General features: G+C 42.6%; 1 protein-coding gene across 1 annotated transcript in view; it reads right to left on the bottom strand.

The window, feature by feature from the left end:
• The window catches only part of MKX (mohawk homeobox), a 178,523-nt gene that overhangs the window by 138,148 nt on the left and 16,118 nt on the right, over positions 1 to 24,257 (bottom strand). Inside the window, exons 4-5 of the mRNA XM_029592612.1 lie at positions 9,367 to 9,699; positions 8,374 to 8,382 (exon numbers count right to left, since the gene is read on the bottom strand). Coding sequence (XP_029448472.1) covers positions 8,374 to 8,382; positions 9,367 to 9,699 — 342 coding nt within the window. The remainder of the gene's footprint in view (positions 1 to 8,373; positions 8,383 to 9,366; positions 9,700 to 24,257) is intronic.

Here is a 24,257-nt window from a genome sequence, read left to right as displayed (position 1 = left end):
CAATTCCTTTATGAGGAATGTCTAAAGAGGTTAGGACTCTTCAGCCTGGAGAAGAGACAGTTGAGGGGAAATATGATAGAGGTCTATAAAATAATGAGTGGAATGGAACAAGTATTCATTAATCAGTTGTTTACTCTTTCAAAGAGTACAAAGACTAGGAAACACACAATAAAGTTACTAGGTGATACATTTAAAACTAATAATATATTTTTTTTTAATTTTTTTTTTTTTACTCAACGCATAATTAAGCTTTTGAATTCATTGCCAGAGGATATGATGAAAGCTATTAGTGTAGCTGCATTTAAAAAAGGTTTGGACAAGCTCCTGCAGGAAAAGTCCATAAACCATTATGAAGGTGGAGTTGCAAAACATCCACTTCTTATCCCTGAGATAAGCGGTATGGAATCTCTCTACCCCTTGGGATCCTGCCAGGTACTTGTGACCTGGCATGGCCACTGTTGGAAACAGAATACTGGGCTTGATGGACCTTTGGTCTGACCCAGTATGGCAAATCTTATGTACTTATGTAATGTGCATCCCTAGAGGGTATATGCTAATTTTATCACACTGCTGCTAATGAGTAGGGGGACCATTTTAGTATGCAACAATAAGGTCTTATTGTATGTATAGCACTCTGTTTTTAACATGTGCAAAACAGCTATAACATGTACGCTAACATTTATTTAGTGACTAGAAAGAAATAATAAAGATCCCCATCATCTTTAGTCATAAGCCCAGTTTTTCAAATTTAGTTTTCTAATTGTAATTGCCACTTGCTAAGTTCCAAAGAAAAGCCATATTCTGTGTATGTTACAGTATAATAAATATATAAATTGCAGACAGTAATATCCTATATCATTTCAAAATGTCATTGTCATTATTTTAAAAATTGTTTATGATAGTCCCCTGTATTCGCTGTCACAAATCACATTCACACAAAGAGGCGGATTTTAAAAGGGTTACGCGCGTAACCGCGAAAACCCGCTCCTGCGCGCACCGAGCCTATTTTGCATAGGCCCGGCGACGCGCGCAAGCCCCAGGATGCGCATATGTCCTGGGGCTTGAAAAAAGGGGTGGGGAGTGGGCAGGGTGGGGCGGGGCGGGGGCGGGACCGAGGCCCCTGGCACAGTGGCCGTGCTGGGTGATCGCGCGCTGGTACTCGACCAGCGCACGCAAACTACGCCTGACCAGAGGCAGGTGCAACTTATAAAATAAAGGTAGGGGGGTGATTTAGGTAGAGCTGGGAGGCAGGTTAGGTAGGGGAAGGAGGGGGAAAGGGGGGGGGCAGAAGGAAAGCGGCCTCAGAGGGAACGGGGAAAGCTATCGGGGCTCCCCTAGGGCTCGGCGTGTGCAAGCTTGAGGCACCAGTAGGCAGTGCTAGAGCAACACTGAATGCCAAGCTGGTAAGGAGTAAAGCTCTATGGAGAACAGGGGTGAGGGTGGGGCAGCTTTATGTTGGTCCGATAAGTTTTTTGGATCACAGTTTTTTCAAAGTTTTGATTATTCTGGCTCTATTAACTTTTTTCCACATAGAGCAACAGTAACAAAAAATTTTCAAAGGTGCAACAGCCCATTTTTTGGGATAATGAGGCAGTATAAACAGTGGTTCTTTTTAGGATAATAGTTATGTTGACAGTTTCTGCCTGTAGTCAGGAATGATTCAACTGATTATCAGTAAATCATTAGTTGAGTTAATCTGTATGTTATTATATGTCATCAGCAATGGCGCTTTTGCACATGCTTTCAAATATGGTTGTAAGAACATAAGAACAAAAGAAAATGCCATACTGGGTCAGACCAAGGGTCCATCAAGCCCAGCATCCTGTTTCCAACAGTGGCCAATCCAGGCCATAAGAACCTGTGTTTAAATTCATTGCACTTGCGCTGGCGTTTTTTGCTCGACAAGTCAGAGTGAGAGGGTTCAGCTCCGGGAGCAAGATGCCAATGTCGGCAACATATTAAAATCATTTGTGAACTGAAGCGGACGTCACTGTGAGATAACTTTTTCCTCCTTTTTCACAGAACTGTATGATCCAGATAGGGCAACAAAAGTAACTTTAATTTTTGGTGCAAGTATAATTGTACATTATTGAGTTCTCCATTGACTTCCGCTGGCCTGTTGTGTTTGGAGTTCTTCATTAGTAATGCAGGCATGTCTCACGTTTGGCACAGTGCCTTTAGTTACATTATAGAGCATGTCAGCACACTATTACAAGAACCGCCCTTGATCAATGAGGTCTGTTAGAAAACCTCATCTAGTCAATGGTCTGAATTACTTGTATTATATAAAAGATGCATACGTGCGGAATTACACAGTGCAACTCTTAATGAAGACTGTAAAAATGAAAAGATACCTCGGGGACTTAGAATATTGAAAGAGCCCAAACGTTTTTCAGAAAAAGAAGATTTTATAGAAAGATGGAATTCCATCTTAAATAAATGTTCGCTGGATTTGATGGTTTTAATTATTGAGTCTTCCAAAAAATTACATAATGAGTTAAAACAACAATTAGATGAGCAGACTGTAACAATGAAAAGAGCCTCAGCTACTGGATTGTTTGATTCTAATTTTGAAGAGTTACAGAAAATAGTAGATAAATTCAGGAACAATCTCAGAAGATACAAATTATCTAAGTTTAATAGAGATCAAAATGATTATGCAGAGGGCACAATATATCACCAGCTAATAATAGCTGAAATAACTCTCCTCACCACACAGCAAACAAATCCACATAATAATCAATCCTACACCTACAGAAAAAAGCTAGAAACTAAAACACTGGAAGACACTATTAAAAATAAAATAACTGAATTCGACCACCATAATGCCTCCTCATCTTTTGACTCCTGAGATAAAATCATCAATGAAATAGCAGATATCCTATGCCCAATCCAGACTAAAATTTTCTGAAATGAAGGAAATACAACCAAATAAAAGAAACCTTGGTATACTGAAGAACTAAGACACACCAAACAGACCCTGAGAAAATCCAAAAAGCAACGGAGGAAATGCCAATCTACGGAAACCCTTAACAAAATACCGCGTACAAATCAATAAAGCAAAAAAGGAATACTACACAAAACAGATTCATGATGTAATGTTTAATCCAATACTGCTCTTTGAAACAGTGAAAAACCTACCCAAAGACCCATCCTCCTCCATCTCAAATAACTACGACTCTACAAAAAACTCATGCAATGAAAATGCTAATTCATTATTAAACAAAATCAATAGACTTAAATCACAATTCTCCCAATGCTTACCAACAAAAGAACCTGAAGAAAAACCCGATCAAGTGAAATGGAACTCATTCCACCCAGTATCTAAACTTGAAGTAAACCAAATCATCTCTAAAATGAAACCTGCTTCCCACCCACTAGACCCTATCCCTGCAAGCACACTGAAAACTGTATATAGAGTAATAATCCCAAAATTCACAACAATAGTAAACCACTCGCTAGCAGAAGATTGGTCCCCAATAGAGCAAAACAAGCTGTGATTAAACTGATCTTAAAAAAAAAATCTGGAAGAACAGATGACTGGGACAATTACCAACCAATATCCAACTACTTTTCATCTCAAACGTACTAATAAAAGCAGTTTTATCACAAGTAGAGAACCACCTAGAAGATAACAATATACTATATCAAACCAATTTGGATTCAGAAAAAACCGCTCAAAAGAAACCCTACTCATTTCCTTAGCTGACCCTATGCTACAAGGCTTTAAAAATGAATCATATATCCTGGTGCTAATTGATTTAACAGCGGCATTTGACACAGTTGACCATATGCTTCTATGCCACCAGCTAAGTAAAACTGAAATAGATGGAAATGTAAAATCATTATATACATCTATAGCACAGAATGAATCCGCACAATATTGGAAAATTGACCACGACCATATCCTGTTCCCACTGATTTCATTATGCACCTTTCAAGGCTGGCCTTTACAAAAATTATTTTCATTTTTGAAGATACTTTTTATGAGCAAATCTCAGGAACAACAATGGGTGCTATGATGGCCCCGTCACTGGCCAATCTTTATATGGAAAGATTTGAGAGAGAGTGGGTTGAATATTCTCCATTCAAAAATAGCCTGTTGCACTCATCGGTCTCAGACAGCTTCGACCTCTGTGCCTCACCTTTCTTCCTTCTCTCTCCTCAAGCCTTGGGAAGATGGCTGCTGCCGCATCTTCATGCTGCTCTCTCCAATGTCCCAGGATTGGCAACGGTGACGGTGTTCGCCATGATTTTCCTGAGGGCCTCCTAGGGTGCGTGCACGTATGCCACCCACGTCTTTATCCACGTCATGGCGGGTACCTCGGGGGAATCCCCTCCTAATGACTTCATCACTTCCTGGTATTTAGCCTGCCCTTCGTTTGCTAACAAACCGAGTTAGCAAGGATTGGAAAGGATTGGATTGCCTCCAGTCTAAGCTGCTCTGCCGCTTCCCAGCGGCAGCAGGAAGCTCTCTCTGCTCTTCAGGGTATTTCTACCCTAACCTAGGTACCCACTCCTCGGGGGCCCTTCTGCTCTATTTCAGGTGCCTATCTTGGGATATCGGGTACTCACTCCTCGAGGGCCTGCTTTCCCTAATCTGGTGCCTGCCACTGAACAACGTCTGCCTGCCAGGACCTTCAACCATACAGTTTCTACTTCAGTGAGTACTAACCCTTTCAGTCTGTCTCACCTGCAGCTTCTACACTCTGGGTCTACATCCGGGACTTGTCCCTGCTACGCCGCACTGCTTATCATCTACTCGAGTGTGAGACTGGTCTCCGCTGCTGAGGACCCCTGGATTACTTCTACTGGGTTACCTTCACTGCTGCCCACTCCCCGGGCAGTACCATCAAGCTATATAATAAATACAACTTCTCTGTGTCTGCGTGTATAGAGTCTAGCCTAGTACTGGGGTTCCTCAGGGGGCTCCTCCCCGTGGGAGTGGCCATCACCGCAGTACCCAAGAATCCACTCCAACACCTCATAACCATAACATATCATCTCCACGTCCTATTGGCTAAGCGGTATACACTAGTGGTGAATAACCAAATATGGAGGAGGTATAGCACTAAAGAGTTCACGGATCTTTGTGGTGAATTAATCAAGGAACATGAAGTTTTGGATCAAGCGTTTTCACCTTTTATTCATAAATTCTTAAACAAAGGTTTCGGTCCCCTGATGGACCGTGTTTCACCACATGGGCTGCGTTGGGAGGGACAGAGGCCCGAAAAAACTGCTGCAAGTGTCAGAGATGCTTAACACATAAGTCTATGATCATGTCCAGGTATACCTGCAGCAATTTTCCAGGGCCTCTGTCCCTCCGGACGCAGCCCATGTGGTGAAACACGGTCTGTGTTTACATAGTCTGGAACTCAATGGTTTAAATGCTGTCATCAAATGGAACTCCCTTTTATAAGTTTGGATCACAGTTTTTTCAAAGTTTAGATATTCTGGCTGTATTAACTTTTTTCTACATAGAGCAACGGTAACAAAAAGTTTTCAAAGGTGCAATAGACCGTTTTTGGGATATAAACAGTGGTTCTTTTTAGAATAACAGTTGTGTTGACAATTTCTGCCTGTAGTCAGTATGATTCAACTGATTATCAGTAAATCATTAGTTGAGTTAATCTGTATGTTATTATGTCATCAGCAACAGCACTTTTCAACTATGGTTGTGTTTAAACTCACTGCACATGCCCCAGCGTTTTTTGCTCAACAAGTCAGAGTGAGAGCGTTCAGCTCCGGGAGCAAGATGCCCCTGGATTTTCAACAATAGTGAGTAAAGCTCATAATTTTGTGCTGCTAAAAAGATTTCAATAAATACGTTTTTGATAAAGTATATTTGTTTTAGATTTATATCCTGAAGAAGCCTTGTCGGCGAAACGCTGGCCAACATTGGCAACATATTAAAATAATTTGTGGACTGAAATGGATATCATTATGAAATAGGTTTTTATATATAAGAAAATTTCAAAAAACATGTTTTTGCATTTGAATAAAAGGAAGGTTGGAGGTTTTTATGACCAGTGATTGAATTGTGTAAAGCACATTTTTAAGTTCTATTGACCAGTCTTGCTTGAGATCTGAGGTCTTTTCCTTCTTTTTCACAGATCCGAATGATCCAGATAAGGCACTGAAAGTAACTTTAATTTTTGGTGGAAGTATAATTGTACTTTATTGGGTCAGATAGAGAGAACAGATCATAATGTTACTACTGGCTCCTCTTCACAGAAGCTAATTTGAAAGCATTAAAAGGTCCCTTGTACATAGAACACTAAAGACTAATTAGGCTATTAGCATGCTAGGTTCCCTGTTTAGCATATGCCAGCACCAGAGGCGTAACCAGAATTCACATTTTGGCAGGGCCTGAGATTAACTTGGGTAGGTACTAGGCAAACAAATGTGACCATGCTAGTTATACATTTATCCACAAACAGAACCCCTCATGCCCCCAAGCAATCACTCAGCCTCCCTCTCTCTCTCTCCCTCTCTCAATGCTCCTTCTCTCCATGATGCAAGAGAGACTGGTGGAGAAGGAGCATTGAGAGAGCACAAAATTGCTGGGGACAGGGTGGGTAACAGGGCATGAGTCTCTCTCTCAAGTCTACCTCCACCCCCACAATCCCCAGTAGTCTTTTTCTCTCAAATTCAGAGCCCTTCCCCTGTCCCCAGCAGTGCCTCTATCTCAAACCCCTCCCTCTCCCGCATCTCTCTTAACTGAATGTGCCACCAAGTCCTTCCAGAAACAATGCTAGCTATGTAAACTCAGGGCTTGAACCTACAGAGTCCCCACCAAAATTTTGGTAACAGAACCAATCATGATTTCCATCCCCCTGGCCTCCAAGAGCAATCCTGTTAAAATACATAATTGTACATCATACTTTTATATTGTAAAACTTTAAATTAATATTCCAATTCTGCTGTCACTTTAGTAACCACAAAACAAACTCTCCACTGCCAGGCACACTGAAGTAGTACAAAGCATAAGAAAATAAGATGTGCCATGCTGTCTCCAACAGTGGCTAATCTGGGTCATTAGGAATTATTCAGCTGATCCCAAAGAGTATCTCTGGTTCTTTGTTGCTCACCCCCAGGGATAAGCAGTAACTTTTCCAGGTCTAACTGGCTAATAACTGTTTATGGACTTTTCCTCCAGGAACATGTCCAAACTTCTTTAAAACCCTGTTATGTTCGTCACCTTGATCATGTCCTCCAGAACAAATTCCACAGCTTAATTGAGCTCTTAATAACAAAATCATTTTTCCTAATTTGTTTTAAATCTGCTACCCTAGAAAAGTCACTCAGGATCTATAGATCAAACTTATATCAGAATGCACACAGCAAGGAAAAGACAACACTGCAAATACATTATACCAGGCCCTAGAACGCTAATTCACTTTCAAATGGGAAAACAGAATAAGCTGAATTGTTACAGAACCCTATTCAGAACAAACTGACCCTTTACAGAGTAAGTGACCACAAACTAGAAACAGAAATATGTAGACAAAAATTAAACATGATACCCAAGAAGCCATCTTTGCATGCACTACAACATTGGAAAAATAGAAACAGAAATGCATTTTCTCATGTACTGGACAAAATGTAAAGGATATCAGAGATGCACATTCAGCCGCGGAGATGAAATACAAGCAGGTAGCACACAGTTCGGTGCACCATGTATAATTTTCCTGACCAGCGCATATGCTGACCATGCAAGAGTAACCCCTATTCACAGGCAGCAGAATTCTCCTGAAGCTCCCTGAGGAAGGAGTTTCATGCTCCGAAACACCGCAGTGTCGGAGGACGGACTTCAGGATTGTGTAACAGACTGCCATTTGTGGTTCCCAGAGATAAGTGCACGTCACATTTTCAGAAGTAGTGCACCTCTCTGATGCAACTATAGCTCCTGCCAGGAGAATACATGAACTCAGTATAAGCGATCTATGATTAGAAAGTCCTTGTGCTTTACAGGCTTCACATATAAGCCATCAGCACAGAGTGACACCATATGATGGTCGCTTTATACTTTCATTAAGAGATGGGATAAGAGGTCCATATTATAGCAGAATTTATATTAACTTACTATCAGGGGTTAGCACATATGCTAATTTTAACACATGTTTATCAGCCCCCATTTGCAGTACTTTGTGGCCAGGATCAATGAAGATTATTTGGTGCCCTAGGCAAAATTTTGGTTATGCACCTCCCTGCTTCAATTTATCACCAGCTCAGCACTCCTTCCAACTGGCACCAGTGGCACCAGCATAGCGCTCCTTTCTTTGTCATGATTGGTTCTGGTACAGCAACCCTCTGGGCCTTGTGTTGGCGGAATTCTGCCACTCCCAAAACTTTGGTGCTCTAAGCAACCACCTAGTTTGTCTAATGGAAGCACCAGCCCTGTTTGTGGCATCACTGTGAATCAGGAGTTCAGGAGACGTGCAAGGTAGCTGCAAACAGAATTTCGAAAATACAGACTTAGCAGTAAAATTCTTAACTGACAGAGGATAGAAGTATTTCTAACTGTTCAGTGTCCTTTTAAAATACTGGTCAGTGTAAGGAATATGCAACTTTCTCTTAAAGGCAGCAGCAATTGAATAAACTTGCTCTCCTAAGCATCCCATCTTGTCTAATACCTATTTATTTGTATCCTGTGGGAGAGTACTGTGGCGCCACTGAATTTCTGGCGTCACAGTTCCCTTCCAAATAGGTACAGAGTAATGTCACTGGTTATCACCTGAATTTTTAACTTTACAGAGGATCAAAGAGAAGACAGCCTAGGACATGAAAGGGGAAAATCTTACGCTGACTCAAAACTTTTCAAATATAGGGCCTCATTTTCTAAAGTATCGCAGGCCTGTGATACTTTAGGAAATGAGGGGCGGGGGGCCGAAACGGGAGGCGGGCCTGCGCTAGCCGGCAGTGATCGCACCGTCGCGGTGCGATCGCTGCCGGTTTCGCACCCAATAGTGCTACCATAGAAGGTGTAGCTATTGGGAGCGAAATAGGACGCGAAAGGGGCCTTACCTTTTCGCTGTCCGCGGCGTCGGCGCAGAGTCGGCCCCGGTGACGCCCCGACTCCTCCTCTTCCAGGGCCAACTCCGCCCCAACTCCGCCCCCATCCTGGTATCGCACGCGATATGGGACTTTTCGCGTGCGAAAGGTCCCTTATCGCGTGCGGGCCTCTTAGAAAATGAGGCCCCTAGTAATGGAAATAGTGAAAACCACTGGGAAAGTTACGTTTCCACCTGACACTCCTTTGTTACAGACATGTTAAAGTATTTGCATCCTGTTTCAGATACAGCTACTGAACACTGCAGTCAACCTCTGAGTCTTTGAAGAACATGAAAAAAAAAAAAGTCTCACCTGTGCGGTAGACAAAATTGCCTTCTGTTTCCGAGGATGAGGGAGAAACTAATTCCTCTTCAAATTCATTGGAACTAAAAGATCCAGAATGGTTTCTCTGCCTTGATTTTCCCATCATGGCTACATTGGTGGCCATGACATGCCGCAAAGAGTCATTGAGATAGCGATGCAATAAACTGCTTTTATACTTTGGTGGGGACACATAATCTTCGTTTGCGCTTGCCTCTGCTCTCACCCCTGCTTTTATTACAGAGCTTTCATTTTTAATCACAGTGTGGTGAACTGGCTTGCTATAGCCCCCTTCAGTCACATTTCTTGAAGTATTTTCTCCATCTGAGGAAGAAACAAATATATTGCTTAATGATTGTACATATAGCCTTCATTTAATTTGTTAATATGTTAATACAATTATTTTGTAAATTACAAACCGTATGACATTTGTTACATATTCATTGCAGAAATCTAAAATTTTATGTTGATTGTGCAAAGCTAACAAAACCCAACTTGATTTGACATAATGAGGGCCGCTACAGTTGGCTAAATTCATACAGTACTGACATGGCACTGCCTTGGGGGTAAAATTGTGATGGAAATTATCGCTACAATTACTTGATTATCAAACCACCAATGTTAATACATCTATCTCATGACAGGATATGACCTGTTGGGAGTATAATCAAAATTAATTTCCTTTACCTTTTCCAAATAAAAAGGAAATACATTTTCATCGTAGTATTAGATCTGTAAATTCTTTTTAGAGGAAACCCCATTAAGATATAAAAATTTGTTATTAAACTTTTCAGTGAACTTCAAGTTTCGGTAAAGTTATGATAACGTCACAGTAATCACTGCCATTCTCAGTGTCCTCAAGTACACCTCTGTTCTTTATCTTAAACAAACCAGCTTTGCTCATCAGGAGCAGTGCTAATCAAAAATACCTTTGATTGCTTTCTAATGCTGAGTGTATGATGTTGCCATAAAGCTATAAAAGGCAAGTTTTTCAATTTGTCCTGGCTATGTAAGCAGTATTTCAGAGGCACTGAGCTGATTTTGGGGGTTTTTTTCCACAGCAAGTGACAATTTTCATCAAGTTATACAACACTTAGCAGATATGCCAATGATAAAGGATTAGATTCCTGCCAAAATGTCAGTTTATTAAAAATGAAGACAGATCTGACTAACTAAAGACTTTAGCTGCGGGAAGGCTAATAGTGGAAAGGAAAAAAAAATATCAGTATCTGTTCACTGTGAGATATTTGGCAAAAAAAAAACCAAAACCAAAAACCCCAGGAAAATATTTATAATAGCTTTAAAAAAATATTTGGAGCATAAAGAAGGAGGTGTCATCATAGATATGCCATGTATGCTCTCCCTTCACCTAAATACATATATTATTCACTTCTGACAGCCCTCAGATATTTAATTATGTCCAGGACTGGTATACATCTAAACCAAAGCAATGCTGCACCACCCTGCTCTGATTAGCTACTCTAGAAGTGTTTTTGACATATTAAAACTTAGTTTTGCTTGCAGAAAAATAGGAAAGGTAATTGAAATGAAGTCTGATCTTTTATTTTATCAGATAAGGACCACAGAATCTCCTAGTTTTAGATATTTTTCAGGATAAAGGGAAAATGCCAATAAACTTTGCCATATTTGTCCATCAGCCCCTATGACTTGATCAGACAGATGTGCACAAACAGATGGACAGATAGAGACCAAGGATCTAGAGTCAGTGCCGCATGGCGCTGAAAGCAGGAGAAGGGATCTATTCATGTGGCTGCCACTGTGGCCTGGGCCAGGAGTAGGACATCAGGCCCACTTCCTCCGGTGCTGCCCCTGCTACCCGGCACTTCTAACATCCGCCAACTCCCAGTAGACATTTTCTGTGTGACAGAGATGGCAAAATAAGGAAGGGAGAAAGTGGGGGTAACAAATAGAAAGGAAGTTTCAGAATAGGGCTTTGAGCCATGAGCTTACAGCTGGGATGGGTGCCCCTTCTTGGAGCAGCTCAGACATAAATGAGATGGAGGGGGCTCCCACTGATATAACCAAAAGCCTGAGTAGGCTGCTAATCTCCAGTGGTAGCACACGCTGAGGGGACCTAGAGAGATTTATGGCAGAAACTGTGTATCAAGGATAAACTGAAACATGTCTAATTTATTTCTATGCAGCTAGTGTACACTTCTCCAATCTGGCTAAAGTTCCCCATGCAATACACAATTTAATTAGTCTGTGCTACTTTATTCTGTGGGATCATGAAGCAAATCTTTTAAATCCTTCTTTGGCCTACCCTAGTAACTAGAATGTCATCTACAACATTCACATCACCTCTCTTATCCTCATTTAACCCTACTTTTCCCTCATAACAATACTCCTTCACACTAATTCAAACATACCATACACACTCTCTACATGTATCCAGATCCTTTTGTCACACGTAACAAAGTATCAACTGAAACATACAGCACATATACAGCATAAAATATATCCACAGGACTGAAAGGAAATCACAAGATATCTACAGTGCTGCCATATAAGACATCTATATTCGCATGCATGTCATGCCTGCAATGGCAACTCATAGCACTAGGTTACACTAGGACATCCAGTTATTTCTCTACCATATAAGTTATTGCACGCATAAGATCATTCATGTTCCTCCTTGACTCTACATATTACACAACTAACAGTTCAACACTCATATCTTGTCTTCCACAGAGAACAGAAAAGAACATAAGGCACACATGAATATAAGAATATAAGATTTCCTATACTCGGTCAGATCAAAGGTCCATCAAGCTAAGTATCCTGTTTCCAAAAGCAGTCAATCCAAATCACAAGTACCTGGCAGGATCCCAAAAGACTGACAGATTCCATACTGTTTATTACAGAGATAAGCAGTGGATTTCCCCAAGTCTAGCTTAATAATGGTTTATGGACTTTTCTTCCAGGAACATGTCCAAACCTTTTTTAAACCCAGCTATGCTAACAGCTTTCACCACATCCTTCGGCAATGAATTTCAGAATTTAATTATATGTTGAGTAAAAAACGTTTTCTCCTAAAAAAAGCCCCAAAAAACAAAAACAGGCTTGGACAAGTTCCTGGAGAAAAAAGTCCATAAACCATTAAGGCATTATTAAGGGATAAGCAGCATGGAATCTATCTACTCCTTGGGATCCTGCCAGGTACTTGAGACCTGTATTGGCCACTGTTGGAAATAGGATACTGTGCTTGATGGGCCTTTGGTCTAACCCAGTATGGCAAATCTTATGTTCTTATTTGTCTTAAATGTATTATCTAGTTCTGCAAAACTACAAAAAGCCCCCAAAAATATATAGAGGGGACCAAATAAAATCTCGGAGATCAGAGGTCTACAACCATGTGAGTCTGTGGGCACCAATTCCTGCTAAAGAGACCTTCAATGCCATTTTGAAAACATTGAAGGATGAACAGACCCCGTGTTTTCCATACTGAAGAGTGTCTTTCTGCTGCTGAGGCAGTTGCTCTGGTACCACATTCACCTGCTTCAGGATGTCGCGCATGTACTGGCTCATGTAGAGCTGGTAGGCCGCAATGCAGGCAATGAGCATAGAACCTTTGAACACCTTCCTCCCAAGAGCATCCATCACTTTGATGCTTCCCTGGGGGCACAGAAGAATGGGTCCGAGAGTGCTTGGCCTTCTTGAGAGCGGATTCGATGACCACTGATTGGTGGGGCAGCTGATGCTTATCGAATCCAAGAGCCTCTTGGACAAGATAAACCACTTTCACCTTTCTGTTAATGGGAGGCACTGTGAGGGGGTGTTCCCACATCCTCATCAGTAACTCCCCAAGGATCTCGTGCACTAGGACTGCTAAGATTTCCTTGGAAGGCTCCACATACTGGAGGATATCTAGCATTTTGTACTTGGTATCCTCTTCAGTCTGCAACTGAAATGGGATGGCTCCGGACAAATCCTGTGAAGGAGCGGTCCTCTGGTGGAAATATTCTTTGATCATCTGGAGGAAATGGTTCTGAGAAGAGACCATCTGAAGCGTCGTCAGAAACTTTGAAGGAATCACCCTCCAGTGGTCATAGGTTTCTTCATCTCCGCTGTCATCGACGGGTGATGGGGCCTTAGGTGTTTGGCCCCCAACCAGTGGTGCAGGCACCGATTTAACTGGCCATTTTGGCCCAGGCCCCGGTGACTTCCCCGGAAGCAGGGTAGCTTCCTCCTCTGAGGAAATGGAAACGAGCACCAGATCGACTGGTAGCAGCGTTAGTGCCCTTCTATCCGTCGACCAGTATGTAATCCATGCCAACACCTTGGAGCTGATTCCCCAGCTTCTCATTTTGTTGATGAATCTTCTATGTGGGACTGTATCAAAAGCTTTACTAAAATCCAAGTAAATTACATCGAGTGCTCTTCCCTGATCCAGTTCTCTAGTCACCCAATCAAAGAAATCAATTAGATTCATCTGACAGGACTTTCCCCTGGTGAATCCATGCTGCTTCTGATTGAGCAACCGACCGGATTGTAGATAGTTCGCTATCCTTTCCTTCAGTATCCTTCAGTATCCTTTCCTTCAGTAGAGTCTCCATTAATTTTCCCATCACCGAGGTGATGCTAACCAGCCTGTAGTTTCCAGCCTCTTCTCTGCTCCCACTTTTGTGAAGAGGGACCACCACCGCTCTTCTCCAGTCACTAGGCACTATACCCTTTTCCAGTGATCTATTGAACAGGTCACATAGTGGACTCACCAGCACATCTCTGAGTTCCCTCAATATTCTAGGGTGAACCTCATCAGGCCCCATGGGTTTGACCACTTTCAGTTTTCTTAGCTCTTCCCATACATTATCTTCTGTAAATGGAGTTTCATCTACTCCACCCCCTTCTACAGTCTTGATAACAAGTGACGATCCTTCTCCATGGTCTTCTTTAGTGAACACTGAACTGAAGTATTTGTTTAATATTTCTGCTAATTCATCATCTCTCTCCACCCATTGATCCTTATCCCCTTTCAATTTCACTATACCACTATGTTCCATTCTCCTTCCTCTGATATATCTGAAAAATGTTTTGTCACCTCGCTTTATCTCCTTTGCAATCCTTTCCTCTGTCTTGACCTTTTGCTTTCTTGATTACTTTTTTCATCTTCCTCAGTTTTGCAAGGTAATCCTTCCTGTGTTCCACTTTTTGGGTTTCTTTATATTTTTTAAAAGCTGCTTTTTTTGCTTTTATTACATCAGCCACCTCCTTTGTGAACCAGATTGGATTCTTATTTCTCTTACTTTTGTTTACTTTTCTAACATATAGATTTGTTGTTTTTATAATTGCTCCTTTTGGTTTGGCCCCTTGTTACTTCTCCCATTTTCTTCCAGTCTTCAAGTTCTGCCTCCAGATATTTCCCCATTTCTACAAAGTCTGTTTTTTTGAAGTTCAAAACTCGGGTCTTTGTGACACTTCTCCGGATCCTATTTGCAATATCAAACCATACTGTTTGATGATCATTGGTGCTGAGGTGGGCACCCACCTGGACATTAGCCCCATTAGTGAGCACTAGGTCAAGTATAACTCCCTCCCTCGTGGGTCACCAACAATCAACACTTCCCCTTTCTTTCCCACTTTTATAATGTCTTTGATCAGATCTCTGTCTAGTTTTTCCGTTTGAATCGGAGGCCTGTACATCACTCCAGTAAAAAATGGAAGTCCGACACCACCTTAAGGCAGGAAATTAGAGTGCGTATGCAAGACCACCCTATCATGGAAAAACTTAGTGTAAGGTGGATAAATCACTAAGGCCTGGAGCTCACTGCCCCTGTATGCTGAAATGACCACCACCAAAAATATGACCTTCCATGTCAGGTACTTTAAGTCACAGGAGAGCAGTGGTTCAAAAGAAGCTTTCATCAGCTGAACTAACACTACTTTCAGGTCCCAAGACACATTTGGAGGCTTCAACTGAATCAGATCCCACATGAAATGTACAATTATAGGCCTTACAGAAATGGGCGTACCATCTACACCACAATGGTATGTGCCAATTGCACTAAAATGAACTCTAACAGGGTTGGTTTTTAAGCCAGCTTCCGAAAGGTGTACAAGGTAATCAAACAGTTTTTGTGTGGGGCAGAACAGATCTAGCACCTTCTGCTCACACCACATGGAAAACCTCCTCTACTTCAGTTCATAGGACTTTCTAGTCGAAGGCTTTCTGGAAACCATTAGGACTCAAGACACATATTTTGAGAGATCAAGCGATTGCAATATCAACTTCTCAACATCCAGACTGTGAGCGACAAGGCCTGGAGGTTCAGATGTGCAACCTGGCTTGATCCTGTATGATGAAATCTGGGGAAGTCCACAGTCTGAATGGTTTCCGATTGGGCATCTCTCTCAGGCATAGAAACCAGACCTGTCTTGAACAATGAGGGGCTATGAGAATCATAGTCCCTTAGTCCTTGTGAAGCTTCAAGAGAGTCTTCGCTACCAGTGGAGTTGGAAGATACACATACAGGAGACCCTCGCCTCAATGCTGGGTGAGGCATCTGAGGCTGGTTTGATGCGTGTCCTGTACAGGAAGCAGAACCGAGGAACCTTCCTGCTCTAAGATGCTGAAAAAAGATCCACATCCAGGCTTTCTCAGAGGTGGAAGATACGATTCGCGACCCCTTGGTCCAGAGCCCATTCGTGGAGTTTGAGGGTGTAATTTAGTCTGTCCTCGATCACATTCTTCATTCCAGCCAGGTACATAGCACTGAACACCGTCTCATGGGATAGTACCAATGACCAGATCTGGACCACTTCTTGGCACAGGAGGTACAATCCTGTACCCCCCTGCTTGTTGAGATACCACATTGATACCTGGTTGTCAGTTTGGATTAGGACAATTTTGTTGAACAACCAATCTCTGAAAGCCCATAGCGTATACCTGATTGTCCGGAGCTCCAGGAAATTGATTTGATAAAGATGTTCTTGGGTAGGCCATAGACCCAGAGTGATAAGCCCATCTACATGAGTTCCCCAACTCAGGGTGGACACATTCATGATGAGAACTATTTGGGTAGGAGGACTTTGAAAGGAGATCCCCCGTTCCAGATTTGAAATTACATGCCACCAGAAGAAAGACTCCTGGAGAGACGAGGTGACTCAGATATGGTCCTGGAGGCCTGATGCCACTGTGACCTCAGGATCTATTGAGCCTTTCTCATATGTAAACATGCCATGGGAATGACATGAACTTTCGTGGCCATATGGCTCAATGACTTTAACATTTGCCAAGATGATCCTGCTGGCTCAACTGAGTCCCTGCCATGATGAGCATCAGGTTGATGGCCCTTTATCGAGGCAGGAAGGCCTTGGCCTGAGCCATGTCTAGTAGGGCTCCAATAAAATCCAATTGAGGTGAAGGGCTGAGATGGGACTTGGGGTAGTTGATGATGAATCCTAGTGTCTCCAACACCCGGATGGTTGAGCGCATGGACTTGTCGGCCCCCATCTGAGAGGTGCTCTTGACCAGCCAATCATCCAGATATGGGAAAATGTGAACTCCCAGTCTGCAAAGGTGCACCACCAACACAGCCAGGCATTTTGTAAACACATGTGAGGCTGATGCGAATCCAAATGGCAGCACGCAATATTGGAAGTGCTGTTTTCCCACCACGAATCAGAAATAGTTATGGTGCCTTGCGAAGATCTTAATATGGGTGTACATGTCTTTGAGAACTAGGGAGCATAGCTAGTCCCCTTTTTGCAAGAAAGGGATCAGGATGCCTTGGGAAACCATTTTGAACTTTTCTTTGTGGATGAACTTGTTCAAGGCCCTTAAGGCTAGGATGGGATGGCATCCCTGTTTTCTTTGGTATCAGGAAGTACCAGGAGTAAAATCCCAGACCTCTTTGCCTGGTGGAACGGGTTTGTCCGCTTTGGCCATTAAAAGGTAGGAGAGCTCCGCTACTAGTACCTCCTGATGTGATACAGGGCTTCAGAACAGGCTCATGGGGCAATTTGGTAGGGTATCCAATAAGTTCAATTGGAACCTTTTGCAGACGATGGATAAAACCCATTGATTTGAGGTTACACTGGGCTAGTGGTTTGCAAAGAACTATAGCCTTCCCCCGATCGATAGAGCCACTGCCCCAGATATGGGTGATTAGGCTACATTCCCTATGATCCAGTGAGTTGATTGAAATGCCAGCTGGGGCTTCAGGGTTCTTTGTTGCCTGGGTTGGCCACAGGAGGCGTGATGAGATCGACAGAACCGAGGTGGTGGGGGATGGGCAGAAAAAGGACTTCCTCGGCCCCTAACTTGACAACCTCCTGGATGAGGAAGACAGGTACAGAGTGCTGGCAGAGAGCTGCTGAAGGGTTGCATATTGGTCCCGGATTTGGGCCACCGTGTTTTTGACCTTATCTTCCAAGAGATTTTTGCCAGTGCACGGCACATCAGTGCGTCATTCTTACACCTCTGGTCTGAGATCTGAGGTATGCAATCATGCAAGTCTGCAGGTGCCAATTCCCACTGCAGAGACCCTCTATGCCAACTCAAAAACATCATAGGTCAAGCGGACCTCATGTTTTCCACGCTCCAGGCCCTTATGTACCAGCAACAGTAGTGTATTTTGCTGCTGCTGATGCAGTTGCTCGGCAACATCCTGCATCTGCTTCCAGATGTCCCACGTATATTGGCTCATGTAGAGCTGGGAGGCAGCTATGCAGGCAATTAGCATAGTATCCTGGAACATCTTTTTCTAAAGCGCGTTCATCGCTCTGGAATCCTTCCCCAGGGGCACCAAGGAATGGATCCGAGAATTCTTGGCCTTCTGGATAGTGGATTTGACTACCACCGATTGGTGGGGCAGATGATGCATGTCGAATCCGAGAGCCTTCTGGGGATGAGATAGATCACGTCCATCTTCCTGTTCATGGGAGGCACTGTGAGGGGGTGTTCCCACATTCTTAACAGCAACTCCACAAGGATCTCATTCACTGGGACTACCACAATCTCCTTCAGAGGTACCACAAACTAGAGGATATCAAACATTTTGGGCCTGGTATCCTCTTCACATACAGGAGCCTTAACTGAAATGGGATGGCTTCTGCCATCAACTGTACAAACCCTGTGAAGGAGAGCTCCTCTGGCAGGGACCTCCTTAGCTTCTCTGGAGGAGATGTATCTGAAGGGAGACCATCAGAAGCATCATCAGAGACCACAGATGAGTCATCCCCAGGGATCATAGATGCCCTCATCTCTACTGTCATTAACTGGGGACAGGACCCTGGACTCTTGTCATTTGCCCAGCGGTGCAGGCATTGTTAGAACTGGACATGGAGCTGCAGGTTCCAGTGCCTTTACCAGTCTGGGAGGAACATCCTACTCTGAAGAACTGGCAATGATGATCGGATCGGCAGGAGGAGGCAGCAGTGCCCCACAGGGCATCGATACCATCCCAGGAACCACCACTGGTTGGGTCAGTAACATGTTCATGAGCACATACAACAATTACGGCAGCAACTTGAGGAATGACAGTGCCAGAGCTGGTACTAATGGTGCCATGACACCAATGCTGCTCATCGTCTTCTCAATGACCAGCTGAACACATCTCTTCAGTTCCTCCATGAACATCGCCAATGCCAACGTAGGTTGGGACGGAGGAGATGTAATCATATCTTCTTCTGAACCAAGAGGAGAATTGGTAGCTGCCATTAGGACCGTTGAAGTCCATGGCACACCCTAAGCCTTGATGGAGGAATGGTTCTCCTCATTGCGGGATCACTTCTGTACATCCCGTACCCGGCACTGTGCATTGAACAGGACTGATACTGATGCTTCTTTGGCTTCCCTTGATGCTTGGCATTGTACTTCTCTGGTGCTGAAGTTGATGACAAGGAACCCAACATCCTCGACCTGGAGGAGCCTGACAATGGCGGGTTTCTGGTGTCACTTTCAGCCAACGACCTTGACAGAAGTGACAACCCTGCCGAATTCAATGACTTGGTGTTACTCCAAGGTCACTTGGTGCTGATGCTAATGGATTGGTCTTCTCTGGCTCAAAGAAGTGCTCCATCTTGTTGTGCCAGATCTTACTTCCCTTTGGGGTCAACCTGGCACACTTGCTGCATCCCCAGATGTTGTGTGAAGCCCCAAGGAGGGTCTGTGATAGACATGGTCCTTGTGCACTCAGGGCATCACTTATATCCCAAAGTGGTCATGTCATTTTGAAATAAAAGGAATGCGAGATCAAAAATCAATGGCAGCAGCCATTGATAGCTGGTGGGCACTGAACGCAACACAGTCCTGGGAGTATCGACTATAAACATCAAAAATCCTACCTAGGATGCTAACAGGAGAATCAGAAAGATCCTGCATTGACCACGCAAGGCAGCAAAATTAAAAAATCACGAAAATGAAATTTTCCAAAAACAGGCCAAAGTAGGCCAAAAAGTTAGAAAAAATGAGGCTTTTACCCAACCGTGAAATGACATACTATGCGGAAAAAAAGAAACTGAAGGGGACCCCACGTAGACGCATGGTATAATGCATGCTGCGCATGCTCAATGAGATGCAGTCAAAGTTCTAGGAACTACCATCCTGCTTGTAGTCGGAGAAATGTTGCTTTTTGTGTGTTACATCTAGGGTTCTTCATTTTCAGTTTAAACTGATTTTCACCCATAAATTCCCAGATTTATCCAAAGGTGACATTTGGTTTAAACCGATATTCACCCTCATTTTAGGCTGGTTTAAAAAACTGCTCCAGAGGGGTTTTTCAAGATCGCCGCATGGTAAAGAGTGTGCTCCATGGATTTCCTCTTGCCTTATAAAAGATTTGTCTTTTACTTATTTCCTTTCCATTTTCATGGGTAAGAGAAAGGACAAGTCTAGAGTGTTCCCGGATATGTCAGCAACCTCAATGCTGAAAGGCCCAATGGATAAACATCTTCTCCAGAGTCGGGACCTTCAGTTGGGCTCTATTGAGATGTTGTTGGACAGTTTGCTGGGCAATGGTTCACCAGCTGCAGTCCCTGACTCCAAAACATCCTTAACTCCAGAGCAGCACCATGGACTTCCCCAACCCAGGACCTCCATGACCAATGTTGATGGTAATGGCTTTGTTCCATCACTGAGGAATGATATCACAATGCCAGTTGACTCGGCATTGAAAGACGCCCAAGCTGAGGAACAGAACCTTGCATGTGGAGGCAGCTAGCTTGCCTGGTGGAATTTCTTCTCTTTTGCCTGCTATGGAGGGATTATCAAAAACTGAGGTATTTTTCCTACCTATTATGAAACCCTCTAATATTACTCTCAATATAATATGGGAAGCCACTATGAAGCTTTCCCTTTAAGTGGCACAATTTGTTTCTCAGCATCAGGAGTTATCTACAATAGTTAATGCTTTATAAACTCAAATAACTGGCATATCACAGAAAGTGAAGCAAGTGAAAATTAAAGAGACAGCATTACAGAACTTGGTGGGAGTTATATCTAAGGGCCATTTATACCTACAAAATAAGTTGGAAAACTTGGAAAATGTGATTCGCCGATGTAACATCCAGTTAATTAACTTTCCAAAGAAAAATCTGGTCTCCCCTGTGGAGATGTTATGCAGATATTTTATGGAAATTTAAAAAATTATAGAAAATCTGCTCCCCCCAATTTTGAAGGCATATTATTTATCTATAAATTGCAAGATTTCACAAGGGAAAAAGGACTTTACAGCTCACTTGAACTGTCACATTTGTCTTCTTTTATAGAAAAGAAAAGAAGGCTCTATTCCTCTGAAGGAGGAATAGAGCCTTCTACTCTAATTGTAACATTTGCTATTGACTCAGATCATGATTTCATTTTTAAACTTATTTTTCGTAACAGAGATGTTGAATTTCCAGGATTAAGAGCTCATATGTTCTCTGATATTGCTAAAGCAACTCAGACTAAGAGAAAGAGATTTTTATTGCTGCAATCTGGCTCTATTTTCCCTTTAAATGTGTGGTCAAATTTAAAGTGATAAAATCTGTTATTTTGAACCCTCCCAACTGACTGTTTTTCTTAATAATGAAAGCCTACGGGCAACCACTTCCTCTGCAACAACTCAGCAGTTGCCTCTCAAGATATTGATGCTACTAAATATTTAGCATGTTCTCGCCTTTCTGTTAGGTCTTATTGTTTTGATTTTTGCTAATATTATTAACTTCTCAGAATTTTTGATCTGGAAACTTCTATTTGTGGACTGACAGAGTATGAGAGATCTGTTTCATATTGCTTCTCAATCATGTTTCTTTATGTTTGTTGATCTATACATGCTGTTTCTGAACAAGTTTATTTTGCTTGGATTTATTGAAAATGCTATAAATAAATAATTTAAAAAAAAAAAACCCAACTGCTCCAGAGCTGCAGATGCCGCGTTTCAAGGCTTCAGCCACTGCTGAAATCCAGTGTGGTCCAAAGCGCATATTGTATTTGAAGTCCCAACCTCCACCAGTGAAAGCTCTCACCCTCCAGTGCCACCCATGCAATGTTTCAACTCCCAGTTCCACAGCCCCTAAGCAGTCAAAGTGCCTGCTGTCTGGAGAAGCTAATGCATTTCAAGCAGGGCCTGTCCACCAGAAGCACTTCCCAGCTGGCTCCCTGACTCTGCGCAAAAGCAGAAGTGCAGCGTTTCAGAGCGAGGGAGCCTCAGTAAGCATACAGCCAAGAGAGAGAGAGAGAAGAAACCTGGAGCCACCACCGGCAAGGATGAGTGCTGTTGCACTGTGTGTGTGTGTGTGGGGGGGGGGGGAATCTCGGTGGTGTGGGAGGAGAGAGAGAGGTGCATGTTAAGCAGGGAATGTGGGTAGAGATGGGGATGTTGCCAGAGTGGGTGGGTCAGAGAATCTGATAATGTTGTTTAATTATCCTGTCTTCTGTCCACTGACATAAACTCCGATATTTACCTGGAAGTTAGCTAGTAGCACATTTAAGACTAATCGGAGAAAATTCTTTTTCACTCAACGCACAATAAAGCTCTGGAATTTGTTGCCAGAGGATGTGGTTAGTGCAGTTAGTGTAGCTGGGTTCAAAAAAGGTTTGGATAAGTTCTTGGAGGAGAAGTCCATTAATGGCTATTAATCAATTTTACTTAGGGAATAGCCACTGCTATTAATTGCATCATTAGCATGGGATCTTCTTAGTGTTTGGGTAATTGCCAGGTTCTTGTGGTCTGGTTTTGGCCTCTGTTGGAAACAGGATGCTGGGCTTGATGGACCCTTGGTCTGACCCAGCATGGCAATTTCTTATGTTCTTATGGAAAAACGATGAGTCATTTTTTTCAACTGATTTTCTCCTGTTTTTGTTCTTATCAAAATAAACCCTAATAAATTCCCGAGAAAAATAAAGAACATGAGAGGTCTAGAATGGGCAAATGTGAATCGGTTATTTACTCTTTCAGATAATAGAAGGACTAAGGGGCACTCCATGAAGTTAGCATGTAGCACATTTAAAACTAATCTGAGAAAATTATTTTTCAATTAACGCACAATTAAACTCTGGAATGTGTTGCTAGGGGATGTGGCTAGTACAGTTAGTGTAGTTGGGTTTAAAAAAGGTTTGGATAAGTTATTGGAGGAGAAGTCCATTACCTGCTATTAATCAAATTGACTTAGAAAGTAGTCACTGCTATTACTGGCATCAGTAGTGTGGGATAAACTTAGTTTTCGGGTACTTGCCAGGTACTTGTAGCCTGGATTGGCCACTATTGGAAACAGGATGTTGGGCTTTATGGACCCTTGGTCTGACCCAGTATGGCAATTTCTTAGGTTCTTATGAAGGTCCCTCATTATACCCTTATTTCAGCTTAGTAAATGTACTCCTTATTGTGAGAGATAGAAAGCTAAACTGGCCCCTTTGAAAACCACCCAGAACTGAGCAGCTAAATTTTGTATAACACAGTCATTAGAAGTTTAAATTTAGTCAGCAAAAAAAATGGGTGAAAAGACCTAGTCAGCTACTGCTTATTTTCAGTGCTAGCCACGTTAATGGCCTGCTTAGATTAAATTTGGTGCTTATTGCATGGCAAATGTTAATGAGCTGCACCCTACACATATTTATACAAAGCAGCTCATTAATATAAAAATGGCTTAATACAGATCATGTTACACCACATGATTCATGTTAAGCCTCAAAAGGTTAACTACATCTCAAGAGATGACTTAACTTTTCCCAAGAGCATCAACAAGCTAATGAACCTGCTGATTTTCTAGGCCCCCTCATCCAAGTCACAATGCTAAATGGGCAGCTGACCCTAAACATAGACGCCACCACTCCTCCCAAAAATACAACCTCATCCTTCCACTCCAGTTGATTCCCTCATGCAGCAAACCCTGCCTCCTATAAATAGATCCCATCCCCACTGGAAGACACCCAGACCCCCTCTTTACTGAAAGTACCAGTGGAAGACCCTAAGGACAGGAATAATTCCCTGTCATTCCTGCCCTATTGACGCCAAACTTCAAAATGTTACCAGCTAATACAAATCTCCCTTTACTCCTCACTTGCTCAAGTATGGGGGATGCACAGGGTGAAAGGGTAGTCAGGGCTTTGGGTGCTGCTGGGGGTGGGGTGATTTTATTGGTACTGGATTGTCAGGAGGAAGGGATATAGGGGATTGACACTTGAGGCTCAGCAAAGTCAGTTTTTTAATTTAATCAGGATCTCAGAGAGAACATCAAGCCTTAAAGAAGATGATATTTCAATTGAACTAAGATGGAAGGATGGAGGCAACTGAGGATCGACAGCTTGCTTGAGGGTTTCTTGAGAGGACTTAAGTGGCTAAGCCTTGTTGTAAAAGGTTGAGTGGCCTATATCAATCTAAGTTTTTCTTACTCAGATTTAGGATAATTTTCATCTAAAAGTCTAGCCAGCTAAGTTAAAT

The sequence above is a fragment of the Rhinatrema bivittatum genome, chromosome 2 (assembly GCF_901001135.1).
Source record: "Rhinatrema bivittatum chromosome 2, aRhiBiv1.1, whole genome shotgun sequence".
In the NCBI taxonomy this organism is placed as follows: Eukaryota; Metazoa; Chordata; class Amphibia; order Gymnophiona; family Rhinatrematidae; genus Rhinatrema; species Rhinatrema bivittatum.
This window is presented reverse-complemented; position numbering and strand designations above follow the sequence as displayed.